This window comes from Peromyscus maniculatus, chromosome 23, assembly GCF_049852395.1.
Source record: "Peromyscus maniculatus bairdii isolate BWxNUB_F1_BW_parent chromosome 23, HU_Pman_BW_mat_3.1, whole genome shotgun sequence".
Classification (NCBI taxonomy): domain Eukaryota; kingdom Metazoa; phylum Chordata; class Mammalia; order Rodentia; family Cricetidae; genus Peromyscus; species Peromyscus maniculatus.
This window is the reverse complement of record NC_134874.1, coordinates 20,297,615-20,318,611: the sequence shown is the minus strand read 5'-3', so window position 1 is coordinate 20,318,611 and position 20,997 is coordinate 20,297,615. Positions and strand designations below refer to the sequence as shown.

The 20,997-nt window shown below is 48.4% G+C and overlaps 1 protein-coding gene across 8 annotated transcripts in view; it reads left to right on the top strand.

The window, feature by feature from the left end:
- Positions 1 to 20,997, top strand: part of Rimbp2 (RIMS binding protein 2) — a 194,409-nt gene that overhangs the window by 167,551 nt on the left and 5,861 nt on the right. For 4 of the 8 annotated variants that reach the window (XM_016002799.2, XM_016002804.3, XM_076560739.1 and 1 more), the window contains exons 16-21: positions 1,418 to 2,128; positions 3,595 to 3,712; positions 10,277 to 10,461; positions 11,048 to 11,216; positions 12,790 to 12,893; positions 14,314 to 14,385. In XM_016002799.2, coding sequence (XP_015858285.1) covers positions 1,418 to 2,128; positions 3,595 to 3,712; positions 10,277 to 10,461; positions 11,048 to 11,216; positions 12,790 to 12,893; positions 14,314 to 14,385 — 1,359 coding nt within the window. The remainder of the gene's footprint in view (positions 1 to 1,417; positions 2,129 to 3,594; positions 3,713 to 10,276; positions 10,462 to 11,047; positions 11,217 to 12,789; positions 12,894 to 14,313; positions 14,386 to 20,997) is intronic. The other 4 variants (XM_016002820.3, XM_006971379.4, XM_016002832.3 and 1 more) reach the window with 1 other exon arrangement.

Below are 20,997 nucleotides of genomic sequence, written 5' to 3'. Positions count from 1 at the left end.
CTAGAGGAAGTGGGATCAGGGTAGCCACAGGTGTATGCCGCTCACCCACCAGGCTTCTTATGGGTGTGGGTTTCAAGATTCTCCTAATAAACTGCCAGGGGCATTTGGGAGCTGTGGCCACAGTAGACCCATAGTCCCATATTACAGTGACTGGCTAAGCCAAGCCAGGTTTTCCTGGAGGGACCAGGGCATATGACTCTTCATCTCCAGCTGGCCCAGCTCACCTGCCTACCCTGTATTACCCTCTTTTTCAGCTATCGTCCTTCACTTTCCTAGTGCTCACCACCCCTGAGCCAAACAGCCTTGAATGTGGCGTGATAAAGGAGAAAGATCCAGGAGTTAGTAGATCCGCTGCCCACCCACTCGTGGGCAGTGTCAGGTGCATACAGTAGACGGTACTAGGAGGAAACAACCTTCCCACGTGGTCCGAGGTGTCCACAGACCGGCGAGGGCAGTCATCACGAGCACCCATCATAAGATGTACCCCCCAGATCTCAGCAGGGGATGAGAGCAGCTTTCCTCGAATTAGTCAGATCTTCCCCAAAGGAGAGTATAGAGCAGGCAGGGGTTGGCACCAAGAGACGGCTTCTCGGAAAGAGACAGAGGCTGATGGCTGGAGCTGGCAGGGAATGGTGCACATGGAGACGTTGGCTAAAGCCGGAACGCAGGAGAGTTGGCGTAGTCACCTCAAGAGTGGTTAGCTCTGGGCCAGGTACTAAGACCAGATGGGCCAGATGTGATAGATAAATAAATAAATAAACCTCAGGTGCAGAGGCAGAGGATCTTGGTCCTTTGTAGGTACCAAGTAGGCACTGGGTCTGTTAAGGCAACGTTCATCAGAACATAGGTGTGCTCTAAAGGAATCTGGCTACTGCTTTAGCTAAGGGAAAAGTGGATGGCTGGGGTGCCAATGCTTGGAAGGAAGCAGTCCACAGGGCTGGACAGGGACACGGTGGGGTCACCTCCAGCTACGCTGGGCATTCAGCGGCAACTGTCCCCAGGCTGCAGGGAATCAGCCACAGTGGCAGACAAATTCCCCCACTACTCTGGGTAACTCATCAGCATAGGAGCAGCCAAGGGCCTGGGAGCATTGTGCCCTCCCGTCCGGGCCACCCTTTGTCCCTCTGGCTCACCCGCATGGCGTCTGCTCCTGACGTCCGTCCGTCCGTCCGTCCGGCTGGCTCTTCCGTGTGCTGCCCCTCCCCTCCTGCTCGGCACCCACCACGTGGCCCCTTTGCTCCATCCCAGAGCCCCCAGCAGGCACGGCGCAGGTTCCCCCTCCACCCCGTGAGCAAAGGCTGCCTCATGCTGCCCCCCCTGCCTCCCTGCCGAGACTAATTCTGTGTGTGTTTTCTCTTCTTCCTCCACCGCCTCATGTCTGGTCATACACCGCTCCCTCACACATGCTGTCCCCAAGGAATGCCATAAGGCTAGGAGCTTTGAAGGCGCTTTCCTGGAGCAGCCCGAGTTCCCCCATCAGCCCCACCGCAGTAAGAGACTGTTCAGTATCCCCGAGGTAGCTGAGGAGGACACGGAGCTTGGCGAGCCGCTGCTCAGGCAGGGCATGGGGTCCTCCAGAGCCAGGGCCTTGTTGGCCATGCAGCGTGGGCCAGCGCGGTCCTGTTGGGGACATCCAGTCCTACAGGGATCCTGGCTCCCTGCAGAGCACAGGGGCCCGGGCATCCATATGGAGGATCTCTTTCTGGAAGACAGAGGTTGTCGGTTCAGCCGCTCGGCCACCAGGAGCCCGGACAGTGGTTTGGACTGTGGCAGTGAGGAGGAAGAGTCTCGATTTAGTTTCAGGAGCACCTCCACCAAATGCAGTCCAGGCCCTGGTCACTGTCCCTGTAGGAGATGCCCGAGGCCCCTACTGGCCCGGAGGCGGACGCTGACCCGACAGAGCAGCATCGAAGAGGACTTTGGGGAGCAGGTGGACCCCAGTGACGTCATCAGGAGCGATGACCCCCAGCTCAGCCCGGAGAGGCCCGTGCCCAGGAGGGATGGCTGGGACGAGGCCAGCGACCACGAAGATTTTCGGGGTGTCTGGAGGAAAAGCCCAGCCATGCCCGACAGTAGGGCAGCTGAGCGGCTCGCACAGCCTCCTCCCCGAGTGGCAGACGGCCCTTTGGTGTGTCAAGTATCCACCCTCCCCTGCGCGCGCGCTTGCCAAACCAATCCGAGCTCATTCTTTTGTTGGTTTTGCCTTTGGTTCGGGTTGCGGAGTGCATCCGGGGACTCTCTGGGCCGCTCTTCTCTTTGGTTCTCCCTGCATTTTTTTTTTTTTTTTATTTCTTCAGTCCCCATTTGCTTCCCAGTTGCTTGACCATCCTGAAGGTTTTCTTGCTTTGGAGTTAACAATCGCCCCCACAGAATCAGCGATGGGTACGGCTGCTTTACTTAAAGGACAACTGAATCTAAGTTTTAATTAAGGGTTAGCTGAACTGCTGAATATCTAGAACTCGGGAAACACACATCCCTCCCCCCCACCCCCTCTACACACACACACACAAAATGATGCTTAGGCATTCAAGGAGGACGCTGGTATGATCAAAGGCTTTTTTTTTTTTTTTTTTTTTTGTCCTTGTTGTTTTGGCTTTTTAAGTTTTTCTTTTTCCTTTTGGCTTTCATCTATAACTGTCTAAAAATATGGAGAATAACCAGGGAAGAAACTCATTTTTTTTATAAATTGTTTCCAAGGTCTTACTCACCCCCCCCCCCCAGTCTTTTTTTCCCCTCTGTGTCTACCACACAGCAAGGGTTCATCCAAAGCTTCATACATCTCTATAATTGTATCCTTTCTACAACGTCTGCCCCCCCCCCCCCCCCCCGCTGTGCTCGGCTGTCCTTGGGCACACAGGTGGGCCACCAGCGCGGCCGCAAGCCTCCTTCTGAGCTGTGCACTCTGTGATGTGTCCACGCCCGGCGCCTGCACCCCATGGTGCCCGCCCAGTCTCACCCCATGGCTATCGGCTCAGACACCTTGGCTCCTGTGTCCTGGGAATGGCCTCCACCAGCCTGGTTCCTTGTGATCTGCTTCCTTTCAGTCAGTTCTGACTGCTAGTCCAAATGAGAGGTAGACGTCTCTAGACAGGAGGTCTGTTCAGGCCCAGGTTAAGCACGATCAAAGCTGAGAGCATGTAGACACTGCCCTCTGAGTGTCTGGAACCCACCACACCCCTTCTGTCTGTGATGGACTTTGGGAACTATGGCAGTGGATCTCCGCTAGTGTGACATTTGGGGGTGGGATAACAAAACCAGAAGACTTCTCTGCAATGGCGCCTAAACTGCACATCATAGTCAGTTTGCTTCAGAAGATTTACCTTCAGGAGCAATAACATCTACCAAAAGCTTCCTCCTATGACTCATTTTTACTACCAGCCCCACTGCGGTGTGTCCAGAAGGGACCCTGATGTAAAAGGCAGGGTCCTGGGCGCAGTTGGCTTCTCCCCAGGGTCACTCAGCTAACCTTTCAGTTAAAAGCTACGTTTAGTTGCCTTTAGTGCTTTTGCTTCCAATCCGGATTGATTTGGCTTTAACTCCTCCTTTCCTTTCCAAGGCCAGCCAGACCTAACCACGGTTTTTTTTTGGGTCTAGATTTTAGGAAACTCTGCTTTGATGGGGCGAGGAGACCGGATGGATCACGTGAGCCGAAGGTATCCTCACGGTGGCGGAGGTCCTCAGAGGCACCGGCCGACAATGGCTCCATCCATTGGTTAGTGGCCTGATCGGTATCATTCACTTTCTGTCCACCACCTGAATTAAAAACAATGCAGGGGTCACGCATGAGGACTTTGGTCCCCGTGACAAATGTCTGAAGAGATAAAGGACAACGGGACTCACATGTCAGGGTTCGATCTATCATGGCAGGGACAGTGCCGGAGGATAGCCACCATTGTGTGTGTGTGCACGTGCGTGTGCGTGTGCGTGTGCGTGTGTGTGTGTGTGGTGTGTGTGTGTGTGTTTTGGAGACCCAGAGAGAGTGGGGAGAGGAGGAGAGAGAGAGAGAGAGAGAGAGAGAGAGAGAGAGAGAGAGAGAGAGAGAGAGAGAGAGAGAGAGGACAAAATACTGCATTTCCTGGCTTTATCCTTCCTGCTCCTACTCCATCAACCCTAGCCCCTGGGATGGTGCCTCCCAGATTCCCACATGGAGGACACAGTTCTTCCTTCCTGCTAAATCCTGTCTGGGTCCATACTCAGACATACCCAAGAGATGTGCTTTAGGGATTTTCTGAAGGGAGGGAGGGAGGGAGAGAGAGAGAAAGAGAGAGTTGATTATATACCCCAAATATTCCACACGAGCTCCAGGTAAGTTGAGTCATCTGCGTGCATAGGCCACATTGGTGCAGGTCTTGGGAACACTTGGAAGCTGGAAGTGTCCCCAAGATAAGTGCCCCATCCACCGCTACCCCCCGCGCCTCACCATCCGTCCCAGTTCCATTACCTCCACCCACTGCAGGACAGCTGGGCTTCCTTCTCTCACAGACCATTCGGGATTCTGCCAGTGGTGCCCAAAGCTGTAATTTGGTGATTGTCACCAACTCATGCTAAGGGTGGCTGCAGGTCGGGGCCAACAGCTGCCCCTGGCATGGAATCATGCGGACAGGAGTTCTAAGAAGTGGTGTTCATGAGGCAACAGGGAAGGGGAGGAGCCAAATAAACCAGGCTTTTGTGAATACACCACACACACACACACACATACACACACACACACACACACACACACACATATACACACACATACACACACACATATACACACACATACACACACACACACACACACACACACACACATATACACACACATACACACACACACATATACACACACATACACACATACACATACACACACACACACACACACACACACACACACACACACACACACACACGCATGCATGCACACACACCACAGCAGAGACACTAAGCAGGGACGGTTAGGGACAATACTGGGTTCGCCATGTCAGAGAGGAAGAAAATCTGCTTAGGTGGCCCAAGGTGGAAAGGATTCAAATCACAGTGAGCAAGAAGTGTTGGAACACGGTTCTTTCCCCAATCCCAAGAGGAAGCCACACAGCCGTAGGAATCCTTTCTGGGCTTCATCCTTCTGCAGTGGCAGGGAAGCATTTATTTTGCAGCCCTACAATCTTCATGAGGCATCTGTTTTACCCTTAAAGATGTCGTAGGACGTTGGATATCCTCGGCTGGTTGTATTTGCAGCTGGTGGAGTGTGAGGCCTCAGATTCCATCCCCACACCCACACTGCCAAAAGATCCCCCACACCACCACCCCACTAAATCCCACCCAACCACCACCACCCCCCAAAACCTGTTTTCAGTGATCCAGAAGATAGCAAGAGGTGTGTGGCCAGACCCAGAAACCGCGGACCCCAAGATAGCAGATCAGCGCAGGCCTCTGTGCTCTGGTCCTAGTGCCTGGCCAACCGACCTTGACAAAGTGAACAGAAATGAGTCTGGGCTGTCCCAGTCGGTGGGACTTCTGTCCTGAGGCTTGAGAGCCAGGCCTGGCTCACTCAAGGCTCAGCTCATCCCCTGCTAGCCAAGTTGGCCGTCCAGTCTCAGTGTTATTGTTTGACAGATAAAGGGCATAGCTCTGCTGGAGATATCACATGGCCAAATAAATAGGCCTTTGTGACTCCCATCACCACCCCACCACTCCAAGCAGAGACATCATAAGCAGGAATGGACTTTGCTATGGTCACTGAGATACATGTCATGTAAGGAGTTAGGGCAGGATTTCTATTCTAATCACCTAGCAAGTCAGAGATGGAAAAAAGGAAAGACAGGGATATTCCATGCTCACAGACATGTCAGGCATCCTTGTCACTGGGGACAGGCTGCACTGTCCTGTCAGGTACCCTTGTCATTAACAACCAGGGACAGCCTTTACTGTCTTGGCTGGGACCCTTGTCATTGAACCTTCCGCAAGGTTTATCTGGATTCTTTTTTTTTTTTTTTTGAGACTCTGTGTAGTTTTGGTGCCTGTCCTGGATCTCACTCTGTACACCAGGCTGGCCTGGAACTCACAGAGCTCCACCTGGCTCTGCCTCCCGAGTGCTGGGATTAAAGGCATGCGTCACCACCGCCTGACCCATTTGTCTGGATTCTTAAGGTGATAAACACAGGAGGCTGCAGGCACGTGGCTGGCCCCAAAGAGAGTAACACTATGGAACAAAGATCACATCCTTCACCCTAACACTTGAAAGAGCATGAGCCATGCCTTGCCTCTTCTTAGTTCTTGTAGCTACCCAAGAACCCATGTGAAAAAAACATAATTTAAACCCAGCACTTTGCATGGTGTACGCATGTGTGGAACCACAGCCCTAAGTGCCTGTTGAAGACCTCAGAAGAAACCATCCATGGGATAGGTCTGTCACTCACCAAGAAGAACACAGGCTAAGGAGTCAGTGACTAACAGTCAGGGGTCAGGGGTCAGAGGACATGTTCATCTGGCCCTTAATTCTCTTTTCTTGTTAAAATACCAGCAATTAGGGTCTGGAGAGAGGGCTCAGTGGTTCAGAACAGTTGTTGTTCTTGCAGAGGACCTGGGTTCATTTTCCAGCACCCACATGGCAGCTCACCACCACCTGTAACTCCAGTTCCAGATGGTCTGTCGCCCTCTTCAGGTCTCCACATACACATGGTGCACATGCATGCATATAAAATCGTAGCTGGAGTTTTCGCTCCGGGTCCCGCCAAGCTCCGGCAGTCCCTTAACCCACTTATAAAATAAACATACAGACGCTTATGTTACTTAAACTGCTTGGCCGTTAGTTCAGGCCTATCAAAGTCTAGCTCTTACTCTTATATTTAGCTCATTTCAATGAATCTATACTTTGCCACGTGACTCGTGGCTTACTGGTACCTTACATCTTCCTTGTCCTGGCGGTGGCTCCAGGTAGTCTCCTCCTTCCCTTCCTGTTCCCTTAATTCTCCTCTTTGTTAGTCCCGCCTATACTTCCTGTCTGGCTACTGGCCAATCAGTGTTTTATTTATTAACATATTTGCCATACAGAACATCCCACAGCATAAAATAAAAGATAAAAATTTAAAAAACATTAGCAATTAGTATTTTAGAAACCTACTCTATTCCAAAAGCATCTATTTTTCTTTCCTAGAGGTAATGAAGTCTTTATATCATATTTTCCTGGGTCTATTTTTAATAGACAGTGGAGCCTCAACTAAGTAAAATATGGTGGCTATTAATAATCAGATTTCTAAAACTAATTTTAAGTAAGCCATGTTCTGCATGAGTTAGGTTCCTTAGCCCCCTGTCTAATGACACCAGGTTCCTTAGTTCACTCTCTGTTTCCAAAGACATTTAATTGTGCTTAATTTTTTTTTCCTCAGGAATTTTTGGGCTTTAGGTTAATCTTACTGACCTGACCCATTGAATGCAAGGCTTGGGCCAGTGGGGAGGGTGTCACCTTTTTGAAAATGAATGGTGTCACCCATCTGAGTGTAACGGAGTCGATCTTACTAATCACTGTGGACTCTCTCTCATTGTTTCCCATTCTCCTGGTGGTTTGAGGGGGGGGGGGTGACAGCATATCCTGCATCCACAGGACATGTTGAAAATTGAACACTAGCTGGACAAAGTCTAGTCCGTCAAAAGAGAGAGTCCATCCCTGCCAAGAAAACGTTGCACATTGTAGATAGTATCAGACATTTAGGTGAGATGTATGACACATGATGTGGATAAGCTGTTCCTGAGCAAAGGCTCTCCTGTGTATCCCGGAGGATGTAATGGTGTGGTCCAGGGGAAACTGGCCATAGGCCTCCATCCTTAGGATCACACTCAACTCATGGCCACAGAGGCTTGCTAGCTACAGAAGTACCACATAACACAACCCAGAAAAGCACAAAGAACAGACACACACCAAATGCTGATTTAGGCCACATCCGGAAGTTCCCTTCCCTGTGCTGTTTCTATAGGTGAAACTTCTCCAACCAGGCGGCATGATGGGAGCTAAGCGCCCCTTGCATACCCCAGCTAGGGGTATCCCAGGTGGGGCCTCACAGCTGCCCCTGGTTCCACACATCATCCTGTGAGAGTGAGTGTGGGAGTTCTCACGCCTGCCTGCTAAAACCACAATGAAGAAATTAACAGGTCAGGCTGTAGAGGATTTTGTCCAAGCACAAATTAAAGGAAACTTTGTTTTATTGTAGTTTATGTTTTTAGAGTTAACTGAATATTATTTATAGATACATACATACATACACATCATGTTTTTATTAAGGTTTATCTTTATGTGTATTAGTGTTCATCTGCATGTATGTCTGTGCTCGGTGTACATGCGGTGCCTGTGGAGGCCAGAAGAGGGCGCCAGATCCCCTGGAACTGGAGTTAACAGGTTGTTGGGAAGCCAGGTCTTCTGCAAAAGCAGCCAGTGTTCTTAACCTCTGAGCCAACTCCCCAGCCCTGGAGGCATGTTTACAATACATGAACAAGAAAGGGACAGAGGCCAGGACAAGAAGGCGGCAGTACAAATGGTTTGTACCCTAAGGTCCAAATGGCTTCAGAGAGACAGTATGGTGTGGGGTTTCTCAATTTCACCTCATTTTAAAACCTGGAATATTTTACTTCTTTTCCCCTTAGACTTTCTGACACGGGACAGGTAAACATCACGTATATTTGGGGGTCTGGGAAATGGCGACTGTGGAACCATGGGGTGATGACCAAGTGTGAGGACCCCTTCCTAGTGCAGGTGTGCATCTTTAAATCATCATTATTTGGTGGGTAAAGAAGCCACCTCTTTGGTGTTCTCTGTCCACCTATGTCATCCCCCAAGTCACAGGCTAGAGATAGTTGTCGGGTCAGGTTGATCTCCCAAGCCGCTCTTCCTCCTGCCAATTCCAGTTTCTGACCAACTCACAGGATCGGGACGTTACCTGGCTTCAGACTATTGCAGCAGTTCTCAGCTTCAGTTCCCTGTGGGGGTGTCGAATGACCCTTTCATGGGGTCACATATCAGATATTTACATTATGATTCATAACAGTAACAAAATTACAGTTATGAAGTAGCAATGAAATAATATCATGGTTGGAGATCACCACAACATGAGGAACTGTATTAAAGGGTCACAGCATTAGGAAGGTTGAGAACCACTGTTCTATTATCTCCCTCTCTATGAAATGCACGCCCATGTACATGTGTGTGCAAGTGTGCACAATTGGCCTCTGGATTTCAGGTTCTGCATTCTCAGATTTGACCAACTATACAGAGAAAGTATCTGAAGAATACTTTCACCTGTCCCAAGCATACACAGACTTTTCTTTCTTTATTACAACTCCCTAAACTACGGAACAGCCAAGCATTGACACTGTACTGGAAATACCCTTCAGCCAATTAAAGTGTCCAAGGTGGGTGAAGGTTGGGGGGATGGCTAGAGAGGTGGCTCAGTAGTTAAGAGCATGTATTACTCTTCCAGTGGACGTCTGACCCCAGAAACCACATGAGGAGACTCACAACCATCTGTAACTCCAGCTCCTGGAGGACCCAGCTCCTCCAGCCTCTGAGGCACCTGCACTCACATGCACATACCTATACATAATTAAAAATAAATCCTCTTTAAAAAGTGTCTGAGTGGGGATTGCAAAAAGTGCTATTTGCCATCATTTTAAGGGGGCGGGTCTGCATGAGGGGAGTCTGCAATGAGCATCGTGCGGGTATAGCTAGACAACCATACACCTCATGATATCAAGTCACACACACACACACACACACACACACACACTCACACTCACACTCACACTCACACACACATTAGGATTTAAAAAAAAATCACCATTAGATAGTGAAAAAGCTTTAGTTCCCTTCCATGGAGGTTGTTTCTGCTTCTGGTTAAACATTCAGAGCTGGGAGAATATCCCTGTTAGCCATATTGAACTCTGAGGTGCAAGTGAGCGGTAAATAAACGTAGAGTTAGCCTTGTGTTCTGCTGAGGACCCAGGAAGCATCTCCCGAGGATCACATCCACACTCAGAGGGGACCAAACACCTATGACAGAGCCACTGACTCAAGGCTTCTTGCTATCACGGCTTCCGCTCACAGTGTGGCTTAGTTTGGAGTGAGGCCCTGTTCTGAAGCTATCACCTGCTTCGGCACTCCACCTCTGGGGGATCTCTGGCCCCATGGTGAGCCCAAACAGACAAAGATGAGCACCCAGGGCTGTCCTTTCCACAGATGCACCCCTGAGCTGTTCCACAGGGTGCCGCATGACCCCTGTGCTCCGTCCCCTGCATGCTCTAGATGAATACACCGGGCGAGACCGCCTTTCCCCGGACTTCTATGATGAGTCAGAAACCGACCCTGGTGCTGAGGAGCTCCCGGCCCGCATCTTTGTGGCACTGTTTGACTATGACCCACTTACCATGTCCCCAAACCCTGACGCTGCGGAAGAGGAGCTTCCCTTCAAAGAAGGACAGATCATCAAGGTAGTGATGGCTGCGGTGTCATGGGTGGGGGCAGAGACTGGCGGGGGGTGGGGGTGACGGGAAGTAGTAGCCCTTTAGCCTCAAGGGCTGTTGGAGGAGATGGCTCAGGGCTATGAAAGCCTTGAATATAGGACAGGCCTCTACTCCACCTAGGAAAAGGGCCACTGCCTTCACCTGTCTGCCTGAGGGGATTGTGCACATACCTATGCACACATACCTGCATGCCTGAGTGTGTCCCGGGTACTACGCGTGCAATCAGAGCCTATGCTTACAGACCCTGAACTTGAAAAACACAGGTTTCCATGTCTGACCAATAAAGGGGAGGGGAGAGAAGACAGGAGCCGTGGTCACGGGGCCAGTGGACCTGTGACTGATGTAGGTGAAGGGTGGGCTCTGAAAAGCGTGTTCTGAGCGGCTTTGACTTTAGGTGACTCGGCTATTGGTGGAGTTGATGTATGGCTGAGCCAGCCTATCAAAATGCTTTACTTACTTCCCCGCCCCCCTCACCACTACCACCACCACCCTAACACCCCACACACACCAATTCCCCCAACTCCTCCCCCCCCTCCCCCCCCCATGGCTCCAGGTATATGGAGACAAAGACGCAGATGGCTTCTACCGTGGGGAGACCTGCGCCCGGCTTGGCCTCATTCCCTGTAACATGGTCTCCGAGATCCACGCGGATGACGAAGAGATGATGGACCAGCTGCTGAGACAAGGCTTCCTCCCTCTGAACACACCCGTGGAGAAAATAGGTGAGTGCAGTCCCTCAGGGTCTACTGTGCTTACACTTTTTACAACAGTCCGTGGCGTGGGGGTCGGGGAGACGGGGAGTTGCAGCCCCCAGAAACACAGACCGCACAGCACCTCTGAGTGCCCAGTTCTCGGGAGGATTTCCTGATCTTTCTTGTCTGGCAAAACTCACTCTGCAAGCCAGTACTGCAATTTCCCTGCACGCTTTAGGAGTATTCACACATCCTCGTGTGTGTGTGTGTGTGTGTGTGTGTGTGTGTGTGTGTGTGTGTGTGTGTGATGGGAGAAGTTCAGCTAAAAGTCTTTGCTTTGGGGAGGAAAGGGTTTATTTCACCTTATAGTCCGCAGTCCTGCATTGAGGGAAGTTATGGCGGGACCGGAGGCACAGAGCATGGTGGACCGTAGCGTATTGGATGGCTCAGCCAGGTTTCTTTACAACTTACTACCCAGGGGTGTCACCGCCCGCAGAGGGCTGTTCCCCACCCCTACTTTTAATCATCAATCAAAACAGATGCCCCCACAGACTTACTCACAGGCCAGTCTGACGGAGGCAAGTCCTCAGCTGAGGTTCCCTCTCCCCGGTGTACAGTGACGTTAATAAAAGGCCAGAGGTCTCTCTGGAGAAGGCTGGGAGGAGGGCTGACTGTAGAGTTGGTCAGGGTCATAACATGGCTGTGCCTCGTGGGACCTGCCTTCCCTTTAAGGGGCTTTGGATCAGTCATTAGCTCAAGTCTGGACACCGGTGGATGGGCTGTGATGCTTTGTTAGTGTGACCCAAGATAGCCTTTCTTCCATTTGAGTTTCTCTGCTTATACAGACCAAACAGAAACTGGGCGGGCTTATCTACTTCGTTCCAAGAAACACCGTGATTAATTAGCCTGTCCCCAAAGTCAGGCTATTGTGGGCATTGTTTTGCCTGTGCTGTCCATTATGGTAACTGTGCCTTTGGTGATTCATGCTGCCACCTGGCCATGCTACTCTGGGTGACTCGAAGACACACACACACACACACACACACCCCAACATATGTGATGTCCCACCAGAACTGCACCCCTGAAGCTCCTGCACACCTAGCAGGTGGCTCCACCGAGAGTCTTCGTCTCTAGCACTTTTTCACAGCTTTAGAAGCTTGGGGAGGGGCCTTGTGAGTCCTGTAAACTTCCAAGTATTCTGAGCCTTGTATGTTTCCTTAGCTTTGTGAGTTTTAAGAGCTTCCATCTTCCCTCCAGGAAGGAAGGTTTCAATTCAAGGGATAGCTGTGGCTTTTTTCCCAGAGCAATGGTCAGAACCTCATGGTGCCTACTAGGCTTTCCCAAGCCATATTCACCTGGTGCCTCCGACCACTTGGACTCATCTGGGGAGGAGGTCCCCTGCCTCATAGAGCCCCCACGGCATGGTAGACACAAGGGAGAATGTCACTGTGAAGTGAACAGTCTAGAAAAAACATTAAGCACTAGAGGCTGAGACACTTTTCTCAAGTGAGGGACATTAGCAGGTTACGCATACCCTTTTGGGCACTGAGGGGAGTCGCCACTGATTTGGCGATCTTCATGACTAGATCTTACGGTTTTGCAGAGAGAAGCAGAAGAAGTGGCCGGGGTCACTCTGTGCCCACGCGAAGAATGGTGGCACTCTACGACTATGACCCGAGGGAAAGCTCCCCCAACGTGGACGTTGAGGTACCAGCCCAGAGTCCTTTCATGCTGTACTGATCTGGAACGGCTACCAATGCCTTCCTGGCTAAGCTTCTCCTGGGTACCATACTGAGGCCATGCGCCTGTAGGTCTCACTCTTCTCAGCATGGTAGAGAGGGAGGCCCAGGGACAAGCCTCATCAGAGATGGCAGTCACATTCTCTGGCTCACAGCCAGCCACAGCGAAACACGGGTCCATGTTTTCAGTTAACCTGTGGTCAGCCAAGGTCCAAGGATGCCCGTGGGAACTGTAGAAACCAATGAGAAGTGAGCAAATGGCTGTTCTTAGCCACATCCACAAATTGTCCCGCCCCATTCCATCCAGCTGGGAGTCCCCCTGACCCAGAGTAGTGCTCATGCTCAGCCTCACTCAGAGTATAGTATGCTTGCTCCCTTGTGTTCTAAGTTCCTATTCCTCTATTAGGGTGTCTAGTTTATAAACTGTCTCATGCAGAGGTACGCCACTGCAGTGTGGCAGTCACTGGGTATGACTCAAGTGTTTGATGTCATGAGGACAGTTTTAGTGGCAAATCCCTGTCCCTATGGCCTGAGTCTCCCAGCACTATTGGAAGAGCGACCCATGACCCACACCTGTAGGGCATGGCAATATGGAGTCCCTTTTAGCAGAGAAAAAAACGTTACTGTGGCTGATGACCCCTCACATGCATATGAAAGATGAGAGGGCCGGTGGTCTGGGTGCCTGGGGCAGCTGGGCACCCCATGGCACAAAGGCAGAATGTGATCAGAAATAAGGAAGAAACCTCAGAAATAAGGCTGAGGTCTTTGTCACCCGCCCCCCAAACCAGATTGATCTGGATTCCTGCCCACAGCTTTGCTTATCAGATGCTGGCTGAGGAACTGGATCACTTCACTCTTATTAGGGACACAGCCGCACTTGTAGTTACCCCTGGCTAGCTTTCTATTTCTCCCTTCTGCTGGCCTCTAAGGGTCTAAGGACAGTTTGACTTCTGGACACAGGGGCTCGTGTTCACCAAGCTCTGCTCTCCCCAGACTGGGACCTAACACTTAACAGATGGGTGTTGCATTGATGGTGGAGTTGGGTGATTTTCTTGGTGCTGAGAGGGTGTTTACCAATGGTCCTCACTCTCCAGGGAATGGTCCCAAGTCTTGCAGGTGTGTAGAGTTACCATGTGACTAGATTCCCAGTGCATTACCAGCAGGTAGCAATGACCTTTACTCTACTGTGTTTCTCTTAGGCTTACTTAGAACAGATGTCCCCCCAGCTTTGAAGAGACACCCCCACCCTGTCCCTCAGCTCTGCACCCTACATCCTGACTTAGCTGAAAGACAGGTTAATTCTCAAAGAGTATGAGGAATCCAGGGCCTTGCAGTAAAACACCTCCTGTGTTACGACGTTCTCTTAGCTCTGTCTTACGTCTTTGCAGGCTGAACTTCCGTTTTGCACAGGAGACATTATTACTGTTTTTGGTGAAATCGATGAAGATGGATTTTATTATGTAAGTTTTTGGAACATCAAGAAATGCTGTTTTGCCCTGGTGGGAACATCAAGAAACCCCTGGTTTGCGCTTACATTAACACATAAGCTGTGATCCGTCGATGTCATGTTCTGAAGCATTTGTCCGGCTTGCTGCCTCCCTGGGCCGAGTTCTCTTTTGTATATAATATAGAAATCTGGGGGGCCAAAGCGACAAATGGCTGCGATCCTGGGACTTGGGGAGCTGAGGCAGGAGGATTGTAAGTTCAAGGCAAGGCTGGGCTATAGAGCTAGATCCTGTTTCAAAAACAGAGAAGAGGCGGAGGGGAGGAGGGAGGGGGAGGAATAAGGGGAAAAAGAAGACAAGGAGGGGGGAGGAAGGGAAGGGAGCTAGCGCTGTGGTCTCTCGTTGCTTTCTACTAATTATAGTATTTTCTGTGTCTACAAACCATAGACAAAGCAAACACAAAATTGCCACCGTCCAAACATTTACGGAACAATTTGATTTTCTAGGTTATTTACGGCCTGGGTGGTGGGGTTTTCTTTCATGGCGAAGAGGACGGATAAACACAACAAACAGGCGGGCCAGCCCCAGCTTCACCCACCTCCCCACACCTCCCGTCACCCCTAGCCAAACCCTCAGGTAGACCAGCCCTGGCTTCACAGCACCCCCTTCACACACAGCCAGACACCTGCTCATTGTCTGTGTCAGCCCAGGCACCTCCCTCCTGTTCTGTCACTATCTGGTGGATAAGAGAGGCCACACACAGGGTGGGGTTAACTTCCTGCTTCTGTAACTGGATGTCCTCTGAATGCTCCCCCCCCCTCCGCCGTGGCCACCCTCTGTGGCCTCCCTCTGTGGTTGCTCCCTGTCGCATCTATGGCCTCCTGAACATACTTGGGAATCCTACTTCTCCATGCAGTGGTGCATGATCCCAGAGATCCCCCCTCGGCAGCCTCAGGCAGGCAGGGTTTTAGGGCTCTGTTCCTCCCAGCTGCTAAGATTTCACGGCGGGTTTTGGTGGGATAGGCACACTGCCATGTAGCTTTGGGTGGGCTTTCCACGCTCCCCTGTGGCTTTTGGTGGGATAGACACACCTCCGTGCACAGAGTGACAATGTCTTTCCGTAGGTCACGGGTCTACTCGTTAGCTCTTTGTTTGGAGAGCGGTTTTGTCCTATGAATTTGTATGAGGTCACAGCCTGGTTGTCCTCATGGAGGGTGTGCCAAAGGCTCATCTCAGTTACTCACTTCTTCAGTTCTGTGCTAATTTCTCACATGCTAACTCGGGACTAGGTTTCCTTTTTTTCTGAGTTAGAGCATTATAAAGATCGTTTCTAAGGGACCCGTCTGTGGCAGGAGAGCTGCCTCAGAGGTTGAAGAACTTGCTTCTCTGCAGAGGGCCCAAGTTTGGTTCCAAGCACGCTTGCCTGGTGGCTCACAACTGCCTATAACCCCATCTCCTTCTTCTACCCCCGTCCATTGGTATTGCAGACATGTTGCATATACTCACACAAACACACACATGTGCACACAAATGGAAATAGAAGTGAATCTTTTTCTTTTTTTAAGAAAGCTGCCCTTTTAAAAATCTCATCCATATCATATATGCTAAATTCCACTTGTATGGAGGGTTCTTGGCTCTGTCTTTTTTTTTGGTTTTTCGAGAGAGTTTCTCTGTGTAGCTTTGGTGCCTTCCCTGGAACTCGCTCTGTAGACCAGGCTGGCCTCGAACTCACAGAGATCCGCCTGGCTCTGCCTCACAAGTGCTGGGATTAAAGGCATGCGTCACCACAGCCTGGCTGGCTCTGCCTTTTTGATCTCTGTATTTTTATAACATATAATATATTCAGGGGAATAATATTGTAGTTAGCCTTGCCCTAGAGCAAACTCTTATTCCCCTGTCTAGAGAAAGTCTATGTCACATTTAGGTTAGGCTCGGGGGAAACTGTCATGTCTGTCTGACAGTGAATACACTTCCTGTCATCTAGCAAAAGATTCAGAAATGTTCACTCCTTTTATTTTTAATGCATCTTTAAATCATTCTTAAGAATGTATGCGTCTTATCGCTAGTCTCTACCCTTGAGCCACAGCACCAAAAATGCGTTTACTTTTTCATTTTGAGACACGGTCTCTCTGGGCTGTTCAGGCTGGCCTCCGGAGTGGCTGGGTCACCGGCCTGCACCTCCAGGCTGCAGTGACTGTGGCTGTACAGACTCCCCCTTGGGGACGTGCGTATTTCCCGTGGACTACGGTCATGAGTGCCTGTCTGTTGTCGTCAGCTGATTCTCTCGAGTGCTCCAGATGATGACAGTTTAGTCTCTGATGGTTGTAGCTGTCCACTTGCTATCTTACTGTCCTAACAGTGCTGAATAACATGTCTGGGGCAGCTGGCCTGTGACTCGCTACAGCTTCAGTAGCCGACATGTCTACACAGTCAACATCCATCTTCCTGACAGAGAGTCCTGATTTAGTTTACTAAATTCTTTTTATCATTAACCCGTTGACTATGGAATATATATGCACATATATGGATATATGTGTAAGCATATGTATACATGCATATATGCTGAATGGGCTGGTTTTCCTGATTTCTTTCTTAGTACACTCCTCATTACTGTATGGGAAAGCTACTCATTTTTGTATTTTATTTTGCATTCTGCCACTCTTCTGGTGGTGCTTATCAACTGTAGGGAGTTTGCTGTTGGAGTCCTGGGGTCTCTCACATCTGCAAACAGAGACACTTGGACATCTTCCTCTCGAATATCCTTGTTTCTCTTGCTATGACTTTTAACACCATATGCAGTGGAGAAATGGACACCCTTGCCTTGTTCCTGGTTTTAGTGACAACCCTTCGAAGTTTTTCTCATTTAATATAATGCTGACTGTAGGTTTGCTATGTACAGTTTTTATCATTATGTTGAGACATTTGTCTTTTATTCTGAGTGTCTTCAAGGATGTAGGAGGTCATACTTTGCCAAAAGCTTTTTCTGCATCTACTGAGATGACCATGTGGTTTCTCTCCTTGACAGCACCTACTTAATGTAACTTACAATGTTTATTGATTTACATATTGAACAGTCCCTGCATCTCTGGAGCAAACCCAACTTGGTCATGGTCAGTGATCTTTTTTATTAACTGATTAACTATGGAATATATATATGCATGTATGTATATATGTGTGTATATATACATGCATACATATACTAAATGGTCTTGTTTTTCTGATTTCTTTCTTCATCTACTCATTAGCATAGGAGAAGACTCTTGGATTTGGTTTGCAAATTTTATTGAGAATTTTCGCATTTGTATTCATCAGAGAAATTGGTCTGTAATTTTTCTTTACATTGCATATTTGTTCTGCTTTTGGTATCTGTCATACTAGATTCATTAAAAGGCCTTGTAATGTTCTTTTTCTATTTTATGCAATAGTCTGAGGAACATTGGCCTTGCTCTTCTTTGACAGTCTGGTAACATTCACCAGTGAATCCACCTGGGCCTGGACTCTTTTTATGTTGGGAGATTTTAATCACTGCTTCAGTCTCGCTGACTATTACAGATCTAACTAAACTGTTAATCTCATCTTGGTTTATTTCGGTGGGTCATGATGTATCTAGAAAATTACCCATTTCTTTTTTATTTTCCAGCTTATTGGGACATATGGTTTTTAAGGTAATACTCAATGGTTTCCTGAAGCTCACTGGTGTCTGTTGTAATGGCTCCCTTTTCATCTCTGATTTGGGTCTTTCCTTGCTTTCTATTGGCTAAGAGTTTGTGAATCTTCCTTCTCTCTTCAAAGAACCAACCCTCTGGCCATTGATTCTTTGTATCTTTTTCTGTTTCATTAATTGCTGCTCTGATCTAATTATTTCATTTGCTGATTTGGCATACTCCTTTTCTGGAGTTTTCAGGTGCTTTAAGATATTTACTCAAAATTTGATTTCTTGACGTAGGCATAAATGTAGCTCTAAACCACCATGCTAGGCTTGGCTCTATTGTATCCCAGAGGAGCTGGTATGTTATGTTTTCATTTTCGTTTGATTCTAGGGATGTTTTTATTTCCATTTTGATTCTTCATTCATCATTCAATTGTGTGTTGTTTAATCCTCGTGAGTTTGTATATGCTCTTAGAGTTTATCTTCCTGTTGATCTGTATCGTCTTATTCCATTGTGATCAGAGAGGATACAAGGAATTATTTCAGTTTTCTTGTATGTGTTGAGACTTGCATTGTGTAATATATGGTCTGTTTGAAAGAAAGTTCCATGGGCTTCTAAGAACAATGTGCCTTCTACAGTGGTTGGATGGAATGTTCTATAGGTGTCAATCAAGTCCATTTGATCTACGATGCCATTTAAATCAGATAGTTTTCTGTCGGAATGACCTGTCGTCACCCACTGTTATTGTGCTGGGGTTATTCTGTGACATCTTAACAGCACGTGTTTCTGAAACTGAACTCCTGTGTTCGGGTATGTGTGGATGGTGATTGCTCTTGAGGAATTGCTCCTTGACTATGAAGTCACCATCACTATCTCACTGGTTTGACTTCACATCTACTTTGTTGGATGTGGGAGCAGCTGTTTGCTTGGACCACCCTTTCCTAAGGCAGTGTTGGCCTTTTGTGGTGAGGTTCTTTTGTGTGTGTGTGTGTGTGTGTGTGTGGCAACAAACGGATGCTTCATTTGTGTTGTTGTTTTAATCCAACCTACTAGTCTGCGTCTTTTGACTGAACTCTAATGGTCTCAATTCCCCAGAGGTATTATTGAAAGTTATGTATTTGTTTACGCCATTTTGTTGATTTTCGTAATGCTTGGCTTTTCTTTCCTTAGTATTATTGCAGTATGGTTTGTTCTTCCTTGAAGTCTTGTGCTGGACTTGTTTTTACCTTCAGTCAGAAGGACTCCTTCAAATATTAACTGTAGGGTTGGCTTAGTGGTCCCAAATTCCTTCAGTTTCTTTTGGGAAAAGTTTCAGCTCTCTAATTCTGACAGATCCCCCTGCTGTGGATAGGAGTCCTGGTTGGCCAGAGTTGTCTTTCAGAGCCTCAAATGCATTTTCTAGATCATCCTGATTTGAAAGCATCAGTTGCCAAGTCTGCTGTTACTCAGATGGGCCTGCTATAATTTGTGACGTGGTGTTTCCCATTTTTGTTCTGTATATTTAGTGTTTTGATTAAACCATGATGAGGGGAGGTTCTTCTCCGGTCTATGTGGCCTGGATGGGTCTCTCTCCCTAACTCTGGAGAAATGTTAGTCTTGAATATGTTTTCTGTGCCATTAGAACCAGATTCTCTTCTGCCTATGCCTATAATTCAAGGGTTTGGTCTCTTTAGAGTGCCATTTATGTCTGAGAATTCCCACTTAGAATAGATGGCGCAGCCCAGCCTTTTATGATTGTCCTTGCTGGATCATTCCGTTTCTTCCACCTTGTCTTCAGGCTCAGATATCTCTTCTCTCCTTGATCTGTTCTGTCCTTGAGACTTTCCATAGAGTTGTTCTTGGTTTTTCTACATTTTTTTTTTCATTTCTGGTACTTCAGACTAGGTTTTTTTCACTTCTCTTTCTTGACTCCCCTTTCACACTGTCCATCGTCCTCATTTCCTCTGACTGTCGGGGTTTTGAACTTCCTTATGATTGTTGTATTGAGTTCTGTATCTGGGATTTCATTTAACTCACCTTCGCTGGATGCCATTGCTGCAGGGTTAGTAATCTTTGGAGGGGTTCTGCCTCTTCGGTTTTCATGTTTCTTATGTCAGTCACCGTGATGGGATTTATGCACCTTATTTTTGCTGCTTGGTTCTTTATAATTTGCCATTTTCTTTCACTTGTTGCATTTCTAACACGCAAGATTGGTACAGTGGATTGTGTAGTTCCTAAACTAAACTACTAAACTCCTAAACTACTCCTCAGCTCAGGAGCTTTGAGTGCTTGGGGAAGCTCTGCATTATCCCCCGGGTGGCATGCTAACTGGAGGAACCATCACGGCTGCTGGATGTTGCTACCACCCAGCTGTCACTCTCCAGTTAACAGGGGCCCTTGAGATGTCAACTGTTGGAAGACAACCAAGGACAGTACTGAGTACTCATGGCTTTATTTAATGAGATTGGGAGTGGGAGGGCCGTGTGGTGGGAAAGAAAATGATTAAGTATTAGGCTGAATTTGAAAAAAAAAATAAATGAGATGGGAAAAGCGGCAAGAGGGAGAAGCTGGCATACTGTTAGGATTCACCGATTTTAGAGAGGGTTAAATCTAAGACGTATAAAGGGGAGAAGAAAAGAAAGATGTAGAAAGAGGAGCATACGAGGTATGGCTGAGGGATACAGTGAAACTAGTAAACTTGGGTGGGGGGAAATGTAGAACAAACCTCTTCAAATATGAGCAGGATACAAACAAAAGCAAAGCCATGTATCTGTACATGTACATGGTTAGCAATTATGTAATAGAAAATAACAGAACATTTACAGTTTGACTTTCTGTTATGCTGAGTTGAAAGGTGAACTTCTCAAATTCCTCTGGCTCTAGAAGGCTTCCGTGGCTGTGTGCGGGAGGGACCAGTGGAAGCCATTGATCTCTGCAGACTCAGTGTTCCGGTTGAGGAAGGGGAGGGTCTAAGTCCTCTCGTTGGTAGTTCTCTTGG